Raw genomic sequence first — 20,151 nt, 5'->3', positions numbered from 1 at the left:
GCAGCTATAAAAAGTGTAGCTGCTGACTTTTAATAAACAGACACTCACCTGTCCCGGGGTCCAGCGATGCGGTCACCTGGAGCCTCGCTCCTCTCCCCCTCCTCTCCCTCCTCTCCACCAGCGCCATCATAGCCACTGTGGGCACCAGGCCTTGACAGCTTTCGGGTTCATGGCCATGGACCTGTTACATGTCCCAGAAGATTGCTGTCAGGAGCCCTAGCCTAGGGGGAGAGGAGGAGTTACCTAGGCAGCCAAGAGCAGGAAGAAGGACGTGGGACAGGAAGTCCCACTCTAAGCTAAGTACCCACTCGCCCCCCCCCCCCCCCCCCAAAAAAGACATGTCAGGGGGTGAAGAGTGCTTAAAGAGGAAGGTCCACTTTTGCGTGTAAACTCCGCTCTAAAAGGTGAACTAACCCTTTAAACAAGCTTTCTCTTCTTTTTTTTTTGTTGCTAGAAATTCAGTTTTGTCCTTCACGGGAACACCGAGACTTGCATGAACAAGCAATTCTCAAAACTAATGTTTATGTTCAAACATAACAATTATGCTGAACAAGACTTAAGAGCTGTGTGTGCTTTGTTATTAGACAGGGCTTCTGTGGATAAAAATAAATTAAAGCCAAAACTACATAATGGCTTGTACAGTGCAAAGCTGTGTTTTTTTTTTTTATATATTTATGTATATAAATGTATTTTCAAGAGAGAGTTGAAAGCCATTGATTTTTACATTTTAACTAAGAGGTGCAATTTTTTATTCCAGCATATAACAAGTAGATTATGTGTTCATACTAGCCAAGCTTGAAAATGCGCCACTTAGAAACAGAGACATTGGAGACACAATCTGTCTTAATGGAGCCTCACATTTTCACATTGGCAGTGATTATTTACATCATATCTCCTATACTTCAGACTTGTATAATTACTGTAGACCTGTGCCTCTGGAATTCCCTGTTACTGAGCCTGTGATTCGCAGGCCAGGTTGTTCCCAGCTCTGCCTGCTGCAAAATATATCCAAATATATATGCTTGGCCTAATTATACATCCCCTGGGGCACCTCTATTCTGATTATAGATGGTTCACATCTCTGTATTGCCCCACTGCTCGAAGTATTGTCTGCCAGGAGCAGTATTACTCTTGTGGGGAAAGGGGGGTGTTGGGGACAGAATGCCTGTCCAATGGTACATAAAAGTACATAAATTTAACTCTAAAGCATAGTAGAACATTTTTCTGAATAACATTTAAAGTGTAATCATTCATAGCACAAAAATAGTACTCCTTCATAGGCCTGTAGACTAAAATTTAACACCACCCCATTTTTCTCAGGTAAATACACCATATTTTAAAGAAAACTTCTTTATTTTAAAGAGGAATTCTGGACCCCCACCCCCAAAAAATTTAAGTTCAGCAGCTAAAAACATTGTAGCTGCTGACTTTTACTGTTGGGGCACTTACCTGTCCAGATATCCAGCGGTGTCCTCACCCGAGTCGATTCTTGAATTGGCTCTTGGGTGCTGGTGCTGCCTTCTCGGCTAACCCAGTTTCCTACTGCTCATGAGCGAATCGCGCAGCACTTTGTGATTGGGCCAGCTGTGGGGGGAGGAGGGAGCAAACTTCCGGTTCACTTTACAACGGCAAAGTGAGCTGGAATTGGGAGTGGGTGCCTGTCAAAACCAGGTACCCCCCTCCAAAAGTGCCAAATGTGGCAGCGGAGGGGGGGGCAGAGGAGCGCAGCTTCCCCTTTAGGGGACCAGCACTAGCTCTCGGGCACAGCGCTGGATCGAGATCGGCTCAGGTAAGTGTGGTGAGGGGGTGGGAACTGAACATGGAAGGTTTTTATACCTCGATGCAGCCACTTTAAAGTATGTGTACAGTAGTTTGAGGTAACTTCTCTGTAGCATCATGATGGGGGACATTTTTTGTTTTACAGTGGCAGGGTAGGTTGAGATGTTGTGCTGTCACTTTTAGTGTCTACTTATCAGCTCATGTGGGATCAGATAGGTTGTTTGGAAGGCTAAGGATCTTGCACACAGGCCAGCTTAGTCCGTACAGCATAACTGCAGCCATACCTCCTTCGCCTGGGTAGGTCAAGTCCAGTGTACAGCCTGTCAGTAACAGAAATTTTTGTGCAATGCTATACTCTTGTATATGGCAAAACTACAGGCTTCTTCAGAAAAAAATTAAGTTCACAGCTACAAATACTAGAACACTTACCTGTCCGCAAATCCAGCGGTGTCTAAACCTTAGCCGATTTCTAAATCGGCTATCGGATGCTGCCGCCGACATCTAATCTAAGGTAAACTGGCAGTGAAGCCTTGTGCCTTCACAGCCAATTCTCTTCTGCACATGTGCAAAGTGAGATCAGCCGGAAGTGGGAGCAGGTACCTATCAAAACCAGGTACCTGCCCCCCCCCCCCCCCCAAAGGTGTCAAATGTGGTAGTGGAGGGGGGAGGAGACAAATAAGCAAAGTTTTCCCTTTTGGGTAGAGCTCCGCTTTATCATCAGTATCTATAAATGCCTTGATGTCTACACAATAGGATAGGATGTTAAGTAATATACGTAATGTTTAAAAAATTACACTGCCCGGGAAAAATCAATGCCAAAAAAGAGTGATGCTATTATTTGCCTTTCTCCAGCTTTCACCATTGAGTATAAAATGCGAACTCGTTTCAGGGACAGCAATGGATTCCATTGCTGCTTGGCAACTTCTGTCGCGTTACTCCATGTGAAGAGTTTAATACTGGTGCTAATTTAGATCTGTGAAATTGGATTTTACTTCTTTGTAACATGTAATAGGGATAAATCGTACATTTATTGACTAGTGTGTTATGGTTAACAAAGCCATATATTTTTGTGTAATAAGTACTTAATATTTGTAGGAAAAAGAGGAACGCATGACTGTAGCCTTCAAAATCTAAAATATACTAATGGTATTTAATTTATTACAGAAAGAGAAAAAAGGTTTACTCAAGTTGTTGTCGGGTGCATCCACAAAAAGAAAACCTCGAGCATCTCCACCTCACTCTCCTACACAAGAACTGGAACAGACTACACCAGAGGCCACTTTGGAAGGAGCAGTTGGTCCTGACATTCTAACCAATACTGTCCGAACTGCTTCTGGAACTGTCGATTGTGAAGCTGTCAATGCACTGGCACAGGAGAATCGCAAGACTAATTTGGTGGATCCTAATGTTCCTATAGCACCTCCACCGAGGCAGCCTTGCTCATCACTGGGCCCTGTACTAAATGACTCTAGACCTATGGTCTGTGAAAGGTAATTTAATAAATCCTCTATAAATAAAATTAAAATCACATTATTATTGTTATACAGGATTTTTATAGTTTTACAACATGAGGGCAGACAGTACAGTTACAATACAGGTACAACAGGAAACAAAATAAATCAAGTACGGCGCTGTCACATCCTATCCAGTTCCTCCAGAATACCTCTGCACAATATATATTGCTTGTTACATCCACTCTGGGTGTTGCTGCTCTTATTAAAGTCCACTGGGTGGCAGACAAACCTAAAAAGCACAGAGAAACAGAGCGCACACCAGCCCTAGTGCATTAAAGTTTATTTAACTCAATAAAAGGTTAAAAAAGCCAGGTATGTCACTCACAAACATCCGTTGAGTAGTAGCATTGGTATTTACAGCCTCCACTGTTGCCTCCTTCCCCGATTTTAGGCTCCCTGCAGTAGCTAGCAATACGGATGGTTAAGTACTCGGTTCGCTTGCTGGCTGCAGGTACACTCTCTATCCACGCCTCACACGCATGGACCTGCCGGCTCTGGATGACGTCACTAGTAGGCCTGAAGAAGGAGGCCACGCCTCCGAAACATGTTGTCGTGGGAACAGTCATAGCCAGCGTCAGAGTCAGTACACACGTTGAGAGATCCGCCCCCCATTGCGAGTGACGTCATCCAGAGCCGGCAGGTCCGTGCGTGTGAGGCGTGGATAGAGAGTGTACCTGCAGCCAGCAAGCGAACCGAGTACTTAACCATCCGTATTGCTAGCTACTGCAGGGAGCCTAAAATCGGGGAAGGAGGCAACAGTGGAGGCTGTAAATACCAATGCTACTACTCAACGGATGTTTGTGAGTGACATACCTGGCTTTTTTAACCTTTTATTGAGTTAAATAAACTTTAATGCACTAGGGCTGGTGTGCGCTCTGTTTCTCTGTGCAGTACAGTTACAATACAAATCAATACAGGAGGGATCAGAGGGCGGATGGAGAAGTGCAGATCATACCAAGGAAGGAGGCAGTGGTAGACACTGATTAATCCCTGATTGAGTCAATTTATCCATGTTTTGCATACCATTGTGTCTCTTGGCAGAAGGCTTTTTTCCAACATAAGTGTCTGTCAGGTTTACTAGCCTGTTCATTTCGGCTTTGTAGCTACTAGCTTGATACATCACATGGCACAATGACTAAGGCTTCATGTACACGGAACCTTTTTACAACCTCTCCTGAATTATTTAACTTGACAGATAGTAACCTACATTTAAAACCTTAATTTTGCTGTGTTTAGCAGCATTAGCGTTTTTAGAAGCGTTTTTTAAAAGAAATAAAAACGTATTTTTTTTTTTTCCAATATGGGCAAAAACGAAAAACACCTGTAAACGAAACATAGCTAAGTGCGAGTTACCGCGTTTAGAAGCACTTGGCGCTTGAAATGCCTTTAAACTCAGTTTCTGAACCCAAAAATGCCCAACTGCTCCTAAACCTCCGTTTAGCAGCAGCAGTGTACATGAGGTCTAATAATACTTATATTAAACTTTAATTTACATAGCGCCTTTAACCACTTCAGCCCCAGAAGATTTTACCCCCTTCCTGACCAGAGCACTTTTTACAATTTGGCACTGTGCTGTTTTAAATAGTAATTGCGCGGCCTCAAAGAAGCTGCTTGCAGAACTTTTTTTGACGTCCTTCCCGCGCAGCGCCCCAGTGTGAAAGCACTTGGGCTTTCACACTGGGATTGCAAATGAGGCTTTTTTCAGACACTTTACAGGCACATGGTGGGTGTTGCAATTTTTCTTTTTTTCACATAGTATTTGCGCAGTGATTTTTCAAACTACATTGTTTAGGGAAAAAAACACTTTTTTTTTATGTTAATGCAATGCATGTAACACACTATATTGCTCAAATGTTTGGTAAAGTATAAAAGATGATCTTACGCCGAGTACATAGATACCAAACACGACATGCTTTAAAATTGCGCACAACCGTGCAGCGGCGACAAACTACATACATTTTCAAAAGTCTTTACAGGTTACCACTTCAGATTTACAGAGGAGGTCTACTGCTAGAATTACTGCCCTTGTTATGACGTTCGTGGTGATACCTCATGTTTTTTTATTATTATTTATTTTGCCTTTTATGTTCACACTGTTCCTTTCATTTTTTTTTTTCTTTTTTTATTGTTATCACAGGGAATGTAAATATCCCATATGATAGTAATAGGTAGTGACAGGTACTTTTTTTTTTTATTGGGGTTAGACTCTAGATCTCTCCTCTGCCCTCAAAGCATCTGACCACACCAAGATCGGTATGATAAGATAATTTCCCAATGGCACTGTTTATTTCCGGCACAACCGAAGTCATGAAATGCTTGTAGCTTCCGGTTTCTTAGGCCATAGAGATGATTGGAGCCTTTCTGGTCTTCGATCAGCTCTATGGTCAGCTAGCAGAACCACCGGGTGCATTCTCAGGTTCCCTGTTCGACAGGAGAGCCAGAGAAAAACATCCAAGTAAGCGGGTGGGGGGGGGGGGGTGGGAGTGTTCCTGCCCGCTGTTAAGATTGTAATGTACTTTTTTTCATGCAGCCTGTGGGCTGAACGAAAAAAAGAGATTGATCGGTGGGTGTGCCCACCATTAGAATTCCACCCTGCATCCACCCACTTCTAATGATGGGCATACATGCACCATTTATTTTTTTATTTTTTAAATTGTGGTGGTGAAATCGCCTCCTACAGTGCTGGAGTCGCTTATTTACATATCGTGAGAGCAAGCACTGTTGCTGTCAAGATAAATCAGTGCTGCAGCTGAATGGTGTAAATGAAAAGAAAATGGTTAACAATAAAACACAGTAAACAGTAAAGTATAAAATAATTAAATACCTGAAAAGCAAACGTGATAAACCATAGTAACAATAAAACATTGCAGTTATAAAATACAGTAAAACAGAGCAGAACAATAGAGAGAGAATAGAGAAAGAAGGATAAAACGACCACTATTTTTGGCTTTTTTATTATATGTGTGTTTATATATGTGTGTGTATATATATATACACTTTTATTTGTAACTGTAACGGTTTCAGGTTCGGGTCTCTCAAAATGGCATCTTTGGAGACCCTGTGAAAGTGTGTCCTATGACTGTGCAGTATACAACAAAATGTTCCATGGCACGATGGGCTGACAGAGAAGGCAGTCTCACAACAGGCAGTGGAATGTAAACATGAATAGTTTATTCAATAGTCTATATATGAACAAATCCTGTTGACAATGCAAGAAGAGGTGGAGAGAGATGAAAGGGAAATTAAATGGCTTATGGTGTCACTTGAGGTCCTCGGAGCAACGGGGGGTGGGGGGGGGGGGGGTTAATTGCATCCAAGTGTGGAGAGCAGGGGAGGTACCAATGTCCCTGCTGTGCTTCAGCCGAATGGGAACCAGGTCACCGGCGTGTAGAGGACAGCTGGACGTGCTGGAGGAGGAGACGGAGGTAACGGTCAGCGGGAAGATGGAGAGCCTCACTCCGTGCTTCACGTGGACAGGGTGATGACAGGGGGTGGTCTGGTGACGGAGTGATCAAGGCATTAAACCTTTATTAGGGGGGTTAGAGGGTACCCTAAAGCCATCTGGGCCTACTACTAACTGCCCTAACGCTGATTAGTGTCGCAAATTACACCAGTACAGTGATCAGTGAAAAATCTCAGAACTGCCCTTGGTGACACTGTGACAGGGAGTGAAGGGGTTAACTGGGGGGGGGGGGGGTGACACGTGTGTACTAGTGTTAGTGTAGTGTTGGTGTAACTCGGTTAGATGTCCTCTCAGACTTTTGAACATATTAAAGTTGATTAATAGTGGATTTAGGTACACCAGCTAGTAGAGCATTGCAGTAGTCAAGTTGGGAGAACACAAATGTATGGATCAATGTAGCTTTTCAGCTACATTGTATGATAACAAAGGACACAGCTGAGCAATGTTTCTCATGTAGAAAAAAGATGACAATATTTTGTACATGTAGTTCAAAGGTTTAATTCGCATCAAATATCACCCCTAGATTTTAACTAATCAACCCTTATTGCTGTCTAACCCTCCACGCGGGGGGTTAAAGTCACGCTGGAAGGAAATGGGACAGTGACCCAATTAAATGTATTTACTTGTAGCATAGAAATGTTGTGATGTCCCCAATACTTACTTTCATCAGAAAAAGTAGAAGTATACTTACTTTTTAGGGGAAGTATCTTGTTTCTCCCTTGCAGAGGGTGCTAGCACATCATGCGATGTGCTATGCCGTTATCATAATGTTTGGTGCTAAACTTTTCTCAAATAATAAACAGGTAAGTTCCTATAAAAGCTATTGTAGGTAGGTGGTGTAAAAAACAATACTGCATGGTAATATATGGAAAATATAGCAACTACAAATATCTTATGCTGAAGATTCAGGATGTGGTCAAAATAAAAGACATTTCAGATAAGCAGGATGTTTAGTTTGGAAATATTTTAGTGTACACAGTAAAAATCCTGTGAAATTTTGAAATTTATTGGCTGATACTGGATTATGTTCATCTAAAAGTATAACGAATGTTTTTAGTGAATAGCATGAACAAAACAATGGCAAATTCCATGGTTTAAAAAGACCATTTTAAATGTAAAAGGTCAGTTGTTATATGTCTTTTTCTGGCACGGTGTAGCCCCTGTCTTGGAAGCCCTACTTTGCTTACTTGATAAAGTGTTGCATTTTATGTAAATGTATCTTCTGAAGTTTACACTTATTTCTAAACTGTTCTGTCTGGGTTATATTTTTTTTTTTTTCTTGCTTGCAGTAAATGATTCCCTGTCCATGAAAATGTGTACTTTGGAACCGGACGGCTTCCTGTTCTGTCAGGCCAATAATGACAATTCATGGCAAAGATTACTTTGTGAGATTTACATCCTTTTTTATTTTTTTATTTTTTTTCTAGATACCGAGTGGTGGTGTCATACCCTCCCCAGAGTGAGGCCGAGCTTGAACTCAAGGAAGGGGACATTGTATTTGTGCACAAGAAACGTGAAGACGGCTGGTATAAAGGCACACTACAGCGAAACGGCAAAACTGGCTTATTTCCAGGCAGCTTTGTTGAGAATATTTAACTCTTTGTTGTAGCGATTATTAAATAAGCACAAATCCCTGAAAGATGGCATGGCACAGCTCTTTTGGCTAATATCAGTCCTTTCAAAGTTCAAATCTTCACTGGCATCACAGGAGGTAACTGACACCTCTAAGGCAAAGCCCCAAGGTGGAATGGACTGGACATCATTTCCTGGTCTCTTATTGCCCCTAGACTTTTTTTGTCCATGTCATTTGTGCCTTGTACTGTTAAGTTTTTTATTTTTTATTTTCCCCCTACCCCAACAACAAATAAACCAATGTTTACAAGGCATTAGCTAATAATTTATTTGATTCCTTTCCGTTTTGTACATTTTTTTTTTTTTTAATAGATAAAAAACATCTTTTGAAATGATAAATATAACATTTTATTAATTTATGAAATGCCACAGAAACGAGAAGCTGGATTCCTTTCTCGCAAACTGTCGTAGATAAACTGACTTCGCTGTAGCCTCTTATTTTAATATTATTTTAATGGGTGGAATATTTTTTTCTGCTATGGTGGTAAAATCACATTTTTTTTTTAGCAAAAGCACCAGAGGAGAAGTAAAATAACTGTTTATCATTTGCAGAGTACTTATCATAGATTTATTTAGATCTTTTTTTTAAATAATGTCCAATAACTTTTGTTTAGTTTTTTTTTTTTATGCTAGTGATGATTAAACTTTTATGTAGCATCCAGAACCCTTTCAGGGGAGAAAATAATGGACACAGCAATAATGTCACAAGTAGGAAACATGGATTTCTAGAAAATTGTTAACTGCAATGAACTACATATAACAGTTGTTTTTAATGTAATTTCCATCATCAGATTAACCATACATAATGTATTACATTTGACCATTGAATTTGCCCTCAAAGTAAAGCCATTTCTGTTAAAATGTTGTTACCTTAGGAATTGGTAGAATGGAGTGAGGTGAGTATAGTTTCTTAGTTCTCTTACTTAGGCAGGTTATTCACATCGAACCTCATCCAGTTTAGCAGGAATCAGTCAAATTCCAATGTGTATGTTCCCCTCTCTGTTCTAAGGACAAACTTCTGTCGAATGGTCCCGCTAAATAACCAGCATTTTATCAGTCACTTTAGCCAATGGCTGCAATGCTGATCAGTGTATTCTGGTGGGGGTAATCCCCACTGTCAGAATACAATAGCGCAGCTGGGGGAGATTCCTGCAACCACATTGCTTGCAGGGACCTGTGTGAGCGTTTAGACTCTACTTATCTGTTCAACTAATGTACTTATTTAAAATTGCAGTTGAAGCTCTGCAAGATCCACCTATACTATTACATGTCGCCTTAAGGCATAAAGGATTCTGACACTTAGTGGAACTGCAGGTGGATGGTTCCCCTTTATACTAGTATTTTACTGGGTGGCTTTTACTGTAACTGCCCTCAAGAATAGAGAATTTGTTTGATTTTCCAACTTTTGATTGCTTATAGATTGACCACAGAGAGACAAAAAATCTAAGGGTGGAATTTTTTTCTCACTGCTTATCTAATAGTTTAGACAGAATGGGGTTAATTTACTAAAACTGGGGGGTGCAAAATCTTGTACAGCTGTGCATAGTAGCCAATCGGCTTCTAAAGTTTGTTCACTTAAGCTTTGGCAATGAAAATGGAAGCAGAGGTGCACCAGATTTTGCACTCACCAGTTTTGGTATCAACCCCTTATGTCAAGCTGATGATGGCATCTGCAAATGAACAAACCTTTAAGCTGATCTCATTTGATAGCTGAACACCATTTGCCATCTATTTTTTTTGTAGCTCCGTATTACTATTTTACTTGCTATGCTGTTGAGTTTATGTTTAAAGTAGTATTAAAGACAAAAATGAGCATTTTCAGCTTACAAATTCTTAGATGTGGTGGCTACGTTAGTTTCTTTAGGCTTTCTTCCCTTTTCATCTGGTGATCCAACCAGTAAGTCTGTTTTTCAACAGAAAAAGCTCTCTTGCAGTTACAGGAATGAGACAACCCCATTTAACACTGACAGGGATGCCCACAATGATCAGTTTTTATTTATGTAAAATTTTTGCTGCTGTTAGCGTATCTAATTTTCTAATATTAGCAAACTAACAATTCTGCTGTCCAAAGGTGCCCCTGTATTCCATCCAGAGTGGGGGCACTCTAATGCAGGAGGTGTATTGCTTGCCAGATCACCAGGTGAAAAAAAAAAAAAACCTTAAAAAAAAAAAAAAAAAAAGCAAATGCAGCCACCACAACTTATAATCGGTAAGCTGCAATATAATCCATTTTGGTTTAATGCCGCTTTAAGTAAAAACAAAGCTATGAAGTGTTTCATTCTTTGGGTAAAGTCTTAGCTTGTCAAATATTACAGTAAGATATTATAGTATTTTATACAGATTTCCACTATAAAGCAAAATTTAAGGTGTGTGCAAATTAGGTTCATCATAATTGAATCATCTTGTGACTGTAGTCAAAAGTATTATTTGTGACCCTTAATGAATTAGTAATTTACCTAAATGCTTTCTTGCATTATATGCATCTAGCTAGATATGAATAACTGCAGAATATTGCAAATTTAGAAAGCTTTTAATAGTATAAAAATAGACTTGATATTAACAATTGGAAACAATGTCCTTTTACAAGCACCATTGTAATATTCTGTCAAGGTCTGCAGCCAAACTGATAATAGTGGATGTTTTTTATTTTTTGGTAATTGACTTGACTGGTAATTATGATGTCTGTATCTCTATGGGCAAGTTGTCATGAGGCAGACAAAATTGATTTCCTTATATTGAAGCAGCCACTATTTTCTGAATAGCAGCTGCTCAGAGACATAGTGTACAGGTAAAGTGCTGGAAAGGGAGGTTACCACATGGGGAATATAGTCCAACACTGCATTGTTGCCAAAGAAGAAAGTCATTGCAAACCAGTATGTCTGGTGTTTTTTTTAAGCTGTTTCAGCACCTCTAGTAGTGTCAATAATTGTTCTGATTTGTATTTTATATAAATGCAGTGTGCAGGGAAATAGTTTTCTTTAAAGTGGTTGCAAACTCTCCATATATCCAGTGAAGTGAATAGCCCCAGGTGATACACAACGATGAAACAAATCCTCCTACATAAGTTTAACTTGTTTATCTGCAGTGTTCTCTTCATTCGAATGTGCAGTTCTAAAATCCTTCTGCATCTGTCAGGAACAGAGAGGAGGGGGTGGAGAGCTGCATTTAGTGTGTGAGAGCTGATTGATGGACGCACCCCCTTTACACACACGCACAGGAATGAAGGAACATGCAGAGCTGTGTCCTGAATAGACGAGCTGTGTGCTGAGCTCTCATCCCCCTCACTAATGTATCTCATGTGTCGAGAAAGCTTCTCAGAAATTACACCTGCTGTCAACAAAGGAAGGAACCACCAGAGAGAAATGATACTTAGAGATTTGGAGACAGACAAGTAAATAATATAGATATATGTGCTTAGTTCAGATTTCATTACTAAGGTTTACAACCACTTTAAAGTAAACCAATCACAATCCTGGATAATTCAATCTGAGCAAATGCTCATAAAATGCATAAGCAGTGGACAACTTCAGTAAACGCTACAAAATGATCAGTAGATAGAGATATTGGCAGCTAAATTTACATGCAGATCTCAACTGCTCTTGTAAAAATCATGTTTGTCACTATTCCTGCTACTTTCCGAGGCTCCCTATTGCTCATTGAAATTACCCATAAAAATGACCATTAGAGGCCCAGGAATGGGCAGTCTTCACTTTTACAGGAACAGCCAAGATTTGCACATAACTGGATCCTGCTGCTCATTTTGATGTGCGGTTTTCACCGTAGGTAATGTTTATTGATGCATTTTGTCATGTTCTTATGCTGGTTACACATTGGCTGAAAATTGGCAGGTTCAGCAGGAACCAGCCAAGATTCAATCAGTTTGTACATCTGTCTGTCCAACAGAATCCGGTCTATGGACTGTCTTTTTGTCGAAGGGACATGCTGGGAAAACTAGCAATACAGCAAATTAATTCTGAATTGTCCCGGTTTGTAATATTCTGTCACGTGTTGCACGTTCCCCATAGCCAGACTTGTTTTGCAATTGAATCTTTAGTACTTTGGTAACTTAAATGTAGACCATTGACACTCAAAAATAGATGACATGCATTTTTTTTTTTTTACTGCAAATTCATTGATACAGGTGGTACAAGTAAAAGCACTATACATATAGTCAGAACAAAGCTTCTCCCAGCTTTACTGTAAGTGTCTCTTCTTATGGGTCTGAAGTAGTGCTGCACCATTTTACAACATGCAACTAACCTGATCTTGTTTGAAATCAAACAAAAACAATGCAAACCCTAAAAATGATGACACATGTATAAATGTTTTAGATTTGTTTTCAGGCATTCAAGGGTCATATCATCAAAGAAAAAAAACATAAATCCATTATTAATGAACCGCGACCTTGACAAGGCTGTGATTTATTATGTGCTTGACATTGCAGATCCTCCCTTATGTCAGTAATTGCTGCTTATACTTTAGAGCTGTCGAGTGCCATATAGCAGTCAGTGTTCGTGTCACTACTATGCGCACTTCTCTGTTACAGCGCAAAGAACAGTATAAAAGAACAGTATTTTTTTTTATTAGAATGTAGAAAAGTAAGATTGCCATAAATGCTGATACCATCCTTCACCTATGTTGTGAGCTGTAGCCTGGAATTACGTATGCCCAATATTAACATGGATAACTAAGCTAGGGATTCTAATCTGAGGAACTTAAGGACAGCTAAACCCTTACCTTCCCAAACATATCCTCAGATTTCACCTTCAATTCATTGTTTTGTGGATATCCTCGATATTCCCATTAGTTCACTCATTTAACTTGTGTTCCAGAGAGATCCACCTTCACTCACTTGTGTTCCAGAAGTATTTTCTTCCAGTTTTCACTTATGTAGACAGAAAAAAAAGCGAAAAGCACATTATTGGTGAAACTTGAGGATACATTTGAGGACCTATGTTAGCATACGAGATAGCTGGTAGGCCTCCAATGGCTAGGGGCCTTATATCTTTGCAATCCTCTGCAAATTCCTCATCCATTATTTATAGTGGTACAGCAAATACAGATCCATATCCAAGGCTAAAATATTTGCACAGGATTAGATGTGTGATGAGAAAGGTGGTGCTGCAGATGCTTAATAGAAACCAGTGGCTTAACACTGCTAGAATAAGATTCTCCAACTGCAACTGGTCAGTGCAATATTACAGAGAATGTTATGAACACCTGCAATGCCCATAAATAATAGGAAATGCAGATGTGTAAGTCTCTAGCTCAATTGCAACACAAATGTATAGATGGTGGATGCTCCTTATATTCTACAGCAAAAAAAATCACAACTATTCCTAAAATAACCATGTTGCCTAGTAAGATTTTAGGCGTGGTTTTCTAAGGCAGTTCAGATAACAGAAGCAGATGCCCATTTTCATAGACGCCCTAGTTTTCTTTACTGTAGTTATTAACACTGTGTTGTGTAAGTATAACTGATCTGCACAGACTGGAGCTACAGTTAGGAGCTCTCTCCTATTGAGTGTTTGTAGAACATCTGGAGGATGTTGATGTTCCAGAACCGTGGTCTGTGGGCCGGATGTGCTCTTTGCTTCCTTTATCTCTGGCCCTTGAGTCACTATTCCTCCCACTGATATGAGGCACCAAGTCCTCCCACTGTGAACAAGGTTGAGGCACCATTTCTTCCACTGACACCAGTAGTGGGGCATAAGTCCTCCCATTGACACCAACAAAGGGGTACTATTCCTCCCATTGACACAAACAAGGCACTATCCCTCCCACTGACACCAATGATTGGACACTCTTCTTCCCACCAATACCAATAGGCCATTATCACCCCTCCTGCTAACTACATTCACTTTTTATTGTTTTTTTTTTTTACTCCTACTGACCACCAAGCCTGAGGTTTGTTTACTCCCACTGGTGCTGGGGCATTTTCTACTTCCACTGACCACAGTCCAGAGCCCCTAAAATCTGAAGGACAGTAAACTGGCCCTTTGCTTAGAAAGTTTGGAGACCCCCACTCTAGAACATTGGAGCTATCTATATATCTATCTTTCAATCTCAATACAGTTCGCTTTCTTCAGCTATTAGGTAATCACATATTCCAGCTTATTTTGCACATCTCAGCACATTCGAATCTTTAGTTCTGCAGCATCCAAACAGCCATTCATAGCCTAAGCCTTTTGACTATATATATATATATATATATATATATATATATATATATATATATATATATACTCAGGTCACTTTCTAAATAGTTAGTTTACTATTTGAGTTTATCCTGATGTGTTTTCAGACTCTATAATCCTTTGCTTTTATAGAAAACAGACTTGGCTGCAGTACCTAGCTTTGCATAGGTATTATCTTGTCTAGCTACACCTAGCTGATTAGGAGCTTTGGTATATTTTCACGATTGTCCAGCTAGATCTCAGGCTAGATCTCATTTGGAGTTTGGTAGTCTAAGGCAGTGTTTCTCAACTGTAGACCTCTAGGTGACACAACAGGTCATGTTTTCAGGCTTTTCCATTATTTTGCACAGGTGATTTGATCAGTTTCACTGCCTTAGGCTGGTTTCACACTGAAGCGATGCGGGAACGCTGCGAATCCGCGGCGGGTTCCCGCATCGCATGCCTCCTGCCGGCAGTTCACACTGCCCTATGCAGACTGCTGGGAGTGTCAGTGAAACCTTAATGACACCCCCAGATCAGTTCGCATATCGCAGTGCGATCTGCAAACTCGGACAGGAATCGGATCGCATGGTGTGAACACCCATGCGATCCGATTCTGCTGCGGACCAAAAAAAGGGTCCTGTGCGAGTTTGTGGCGGGTGCGATGCGAATTCAGCCATACTATCTGTATGGCTGAACTCGCATCGCACAGAGATCGGATGTGATTTGCACTGCAGTGCGGTGCGAATCACATCCGGTTCTACTAGCCGCAGCAGTGTGAACCCAGCCATAGTAATTATTGCAGCTGATTCATCTGAGGGAAATCCTAAAAACATAACCTGTTGGGGCACCTTGAGGACTGAAGTGAGAAGAACTGGTCTAAGGTCCCTCCACTGAAGAGCAAATGCAATGCAGTAGTCTGGCTTGCACTATTCTTCAACTGGTAATTCACATTTAATTTTAACCTCCATAAAGTGCATGCATCCTCTCCCTGTCCACTCTAAAACAGAATGTCCACTATTATCACATTTGACCTACAAAATGTTAATGTTTTGAGAAAAATGGGTCAAATATTTTACCACGTGAACATATATTTCCTAGAAAAAAAATCATCTGAGTGTGATCATATAGTAATGCGCAATTATAACACAAGTTCTACTATCCCATTATATATTTTAAAAAAAGAAGAAAAACTCCTCTGTTTTTTTCCAGGAATATGATCTTTTATTTGTACACCTTTTATCATGTGTCTCCATACATGTTAAGTTGTGTGTTCCTTTTCCCTAAATGTATTGCTTTGCATTATACAGGTATGTTTTGTGTGGGTACCTTTTAAACGTCAGTTGTGTGTGTGAATGATCAAAGTGAATGGTTTACTTTATATAACTTCCTTTTAAAGAGAGAGTGGGATCCAAAAAATTGCATCAACTTTTGCCTTACAGAGGTAGCTCCTGGTGGCACATGTATCAAGAAAAATGTTTTATTTTCTTCAGAATAGCATTCTACTGTTTTATTTATACACGATTGACCATAGACAAGATGGCTGCAAGTTCTGCTTGTGACAGAATCTGAGTGCTCAGTGTTTTTCGATCACGACTTCGCTTTAGATGGCGTATTCCTTCCCTGTCTCTACCAGTTCTGACTTATATTTTATTTTTCACATATCTCTTTTTTCTTATAGCATACTTGAATTTAAATGTTTTGTGAAAGGAATTTACGAAGATGAAGCTGGCTTCAGCTTTTCTGAAGATAAATGGGTTACAAAAAAAATAAGTGTAGGGTTGTTTGTACTGTATGTGTAAACCATTCTAGGATAGTCAGTTGTCTGTGATGGAATTTTACAATGATGCAAGGTCTTTGCTAAATGGGTTATTTAGCAACTGAGAATCTCCTATGCTTACCTCATCTGATCAACTACGCGAGTCATTTGTGACCTGTATTACAAGCCCTGAGGCTTCTAGTCACCCCTTATGGATTGCTGACTTTCAAAATCTGAGATGGCCTAGGAGATTAAGAGCATATTAAAGCTCCACCCATGCTTAAAGAGGAAAAAGAAAAGGAATTTTGTTAGCCTTGCCAAAATGTATCCTAAACTCCAAATGTCTTTGAGTCTGTGTCGCTGTTTTGTTGGAGACTGTTGTGTGTAATTTTTATTCTGCCCTTGATGTTTTTAAGGAGATTCTAGATTCATGTTTTGTAACAAGAATTCTTGCACAGCCGTGTAACATTTATAAGTATCTGATTAAACTTTTTTCATCAAGAATAAAATTAGGTGAAAGTGTCTGTGTGCTTTTTAACCCTAATTGAATGAAACTTTTTTTAGTTAATAGAGAAAAAAAAATGAACATACAAGAATGTGCAGTGTGTGTGTGTGCATGTGCATAATATAGATTTTTTTTTTTTTTTTTAAAGACCATGTATTGAGCGGTATACAAATATCTCAATGGTAATCCCAGTGAAGGTAGGAAACTATTCAGCCTCGGGGAGTGTAAAAAGAAACGGGGCCACACAATGAGATTGGAGGAGAAGCGGTTTACCCTTAAGCTGTTTAGGGGGTTTTTCACTGTCAGAGTGATAAGGACGGGGAACTCTCCTCCACAATTTGTGGTGTCAGAGGAGAGTATTGATAGTTTTAAAAGATGGTCATGCATCTTGGTGAACACAACATACAGGGATATGAGAAATGATAATTGACATTGACACATACACAACTGGATGGACTAGCGTCTTTATTCAACCTTACTATGAAACTATTGCACCATAATGTTTTGGGCCTGGAAATAGAAGTCTACTTGTGTATGTTTGTGAACACAAACTAAAAATCCAAAACAATGCATTCAAACAATGTTCACACGTCATGCCTTGCCAATCTGCACTTATCTACAGGGAGTTAAAGAGGAAGTAAACCCTGATGGGTTTACTTCCTCTTTTTTTCCCTGCAAAGGTAAAGCATAATGGACTACTATGCATCGCATAGTAGCTCATTATGTGTCACTTACCTGACACAGGAGCCAGCGAAGTCGCCGCTGTCCCCTGTAGTCCGCCGCATCCATGTTGCTTGTGGCGTCTCGCAGCTCAGACGAATCACAGCGGCGCAACCGCGATGACGTCACTCCCGCGCATGCGCACGGGAGTCGCGCCTCGCAGCTCCGCCGCTGTCATACGGCAAAGCCGCGATGACGTCACTCCCGCGCATGCGCACGGGAGTCGACAAATTTGGCAAATCCATTCTTGGATTTGCCGCATTTAGTGCGCATGCGCGCCGCTGTCTACGGCGCATGCGCCGTAGACAGCGGTGCCCATTTTCGGGCAAATATCTCCTAAACCATATAGGTTTAGGAGATATTGCTTGGACCTACAGGTAAGCCTTAATCTAGGCTTACCTATAGGTCCAAGTTGTTTGGAAGGGTTTACTTCCTCTTTAAAGCTGGCTATAAATGGGATATATATATATATATATATATATATATATATATATATATATATATATATATATATATATATATATATATATATATATATATATATATATATATATATATATATATATTCTGCCCACCTAAGATTTCTCCATCTATACAACAGAGGAGGATGGAAGAATCTCTCCTGCTTAGAACATTGTATTCTGATAGCAGCTTCCACTTTTGTCATAATATGGCTGCAGTTTTCCATCATTCTCAAGCAGGGACAACCACTCACTGATCATAATTTCGCCAGTGCCAAAAAGGATACCGGGGAACTGGAGAAAGTGCAGAAAATGGCAACCAAACTGAGAAGAACCATGGAGGAGCTCAGCTATGATTAAAGATTAGCTGAACTGAATTTAGAAGATGGGGGGGGGGGGGGTATTATCAACATGTACAAATACATAAGTGGTCCATCTAGTGAACTTGGTTTTGAGTTATTCACTTTAAGGTAATCACAGAGGACAAGGGGGCACTCTTTACGTCTGAAGGAAAATAAATGTAATCTTCATGTGAGGAAAGACTTCTTCACAATAAGAGCTGTGAAAATGTGGAATAGACTCCCTCAAAAGCTGATTCTGTCCAGCTCAGTAGATTGTCTTAAAGGCCTAGATTCTTTCCTAGATTCACATAACTAGATACTAATATTTATAGGTAAAGTTGATCCAGGGAATATCCCCTTGGGGGATCAGGAAAGATTTTTTTTTCTCCCGCTGGAGCAAATTGGATCATGCTTTTTTTTGCCTTCCTCTGGATCAACTGTGTATAGGATAGTGTATATAGGATTGTATATTTTTTTTTTCCCCCCTTCTATTGGTTGAACTGGATGGTCTTTTTTTTCAACCAGACCAACTATGTAACTGGCCAAATTTCTATCCACCTATGGCAGAGGTCTTAAAATGGTGGCTCTCCAGCTGTTGCGAAACTACAAATCCCATCATGCCTCTGCCTGTGGGAGTCATGCTTGTAACTGTCAGCCTTGTAATGCCTCATGGGACTTGTAGTTTCGCAGCAGCTGGAGGGCCGCCAGTTTGAGACCCCTGACCTATGGCCATCTTAATATGTAGTCTTCAGTACAGGAGCTAGTTCACTGCACAACCAAGAAAGAAATGCCCAATGCAGATAATCTCATCTTTTTCTACCCAATATTTATATTGCCCCTTTTGAAGTTTTTTATTTTTTTTATTTTTTTATGTATATTTTTCATGGTGTTCATGTGTCAAATAATCATTAGTCTTATGGGTAGGGGTATACTTCTATTATGCGGCTGCCCTTCGGCTTTTCAGAACAAAATCCAGTTATGAGTTTGAACAGAACTTTCATAGTGTAGCCGGTTAGACAAAAGATCCTTAAGTGCATGTTCGTTAATTTCTTCTTGAATTTTCTAAAGATTTTAACAAAAAAGTAGATACATTAAAGATCATTTCAATTCAAACTTTACCTGATTATTCTCTCTCCCCCCCCCCCTTTTTTTTTTCCTTAAAAAGGACCTCTTATGCATCACTAGTTTTATCTAGCTATCAATACAAACTCTGATTTTGACTAGTATTATGCCTCATTAATTCTGTGAAGCCTAGTTCTGCCCCTGCTTAAACCAATACTTTGCCCCTACTTTCCAAGGGGGATAAGGAATGATTTACCTATCCACGTAGAGTGAAATAATTGGAAGCAAAGAAATGTTGATACATTGGGTCAGAGTTGCCAACCTACCAAACTGAAATTTACTGACACAGCACCACCAAATTTACTGTCGCAGCCAAGTTTTTACTGCCATTTCAAAAAGTTACAAAATTACAGTTTTAAGGGCAAATGTATTTGTTTTGAAGCTACTAACAACTACAATATACAATTAGGAGTGTGATTTCAAGTAGATCTGAAAGCAAAACATTTTTTTTTTATATATAGTAAGGCAGGTTATTATAACCCATCAGTTTTCGGCAGCTATGTCCACAGAATGAGTGAGAGTCACAGAAAGAGAGAGAACGCTTTTGCCCCCATGGAGAGAAACCGTTTTTGTTCCCAGACAGAGACCTCAATTGCCCACACAGAGAGAGAGGGACTGCTTTTGCCCCCACAGAGTGAGAGAGAGACTTTTTTCCCCCCACAGAAAGGGAGACTGAGTT

The 20,151-nt window shown here is 40.1% G+C and overlaps 1 protein-coding gene across 3 annotated transcripts in view; it reads left to right on the top strand.

Moving 5' to 3' along the window:
• SH3RF1 (SH3 domain containing ring finger 1) overlaps positions 1-16,835 on the top strand; it is a 267,169-nt gene extending 250,334 nt beyond the window's left edge. For all 3 annotated transcript variants that reach the window (XM_077477183.1, XM_077477182.1, XM_077477180.1), the window contains 2 exons: positions 2,944-3,269; positions 8,184-16,835. In XM_077477183.1, the coding sequence (XP_077333309.1) occupies positions 2,944-3,269; positions 8,184-8,352 (495 nt within the window). In that variant the 3' untranslated portion in view covers positions 8,353-16,835. The remainder of the gene's footprint in view (positions 1-2,943; positions 3,270-8,183) is intronic.
• Positions 16,836-20,151: the final 3,316 nt, after the last annotated feature.

This window comes from Lithobates pipiens, unplaced genomic scaffold (assembly GCF_037356315.1).
Source record: "Lithobates pipiens isolate NorthernLeopardFrog02 unplaced genomic scaffold, aLitPip1_a1.2 Scaffold_13, whole genome shotgun sequence".
NCBI lineage: Eukaryota > Metazoa > Chordata > Amphibia > Anura > Ranidae > Lithobates > Lithobates pipiens.
Note: the sequence above shows the minus strand (reverse complement) of the source record. Positions and strands in the feature narration are given on the sequence as shown.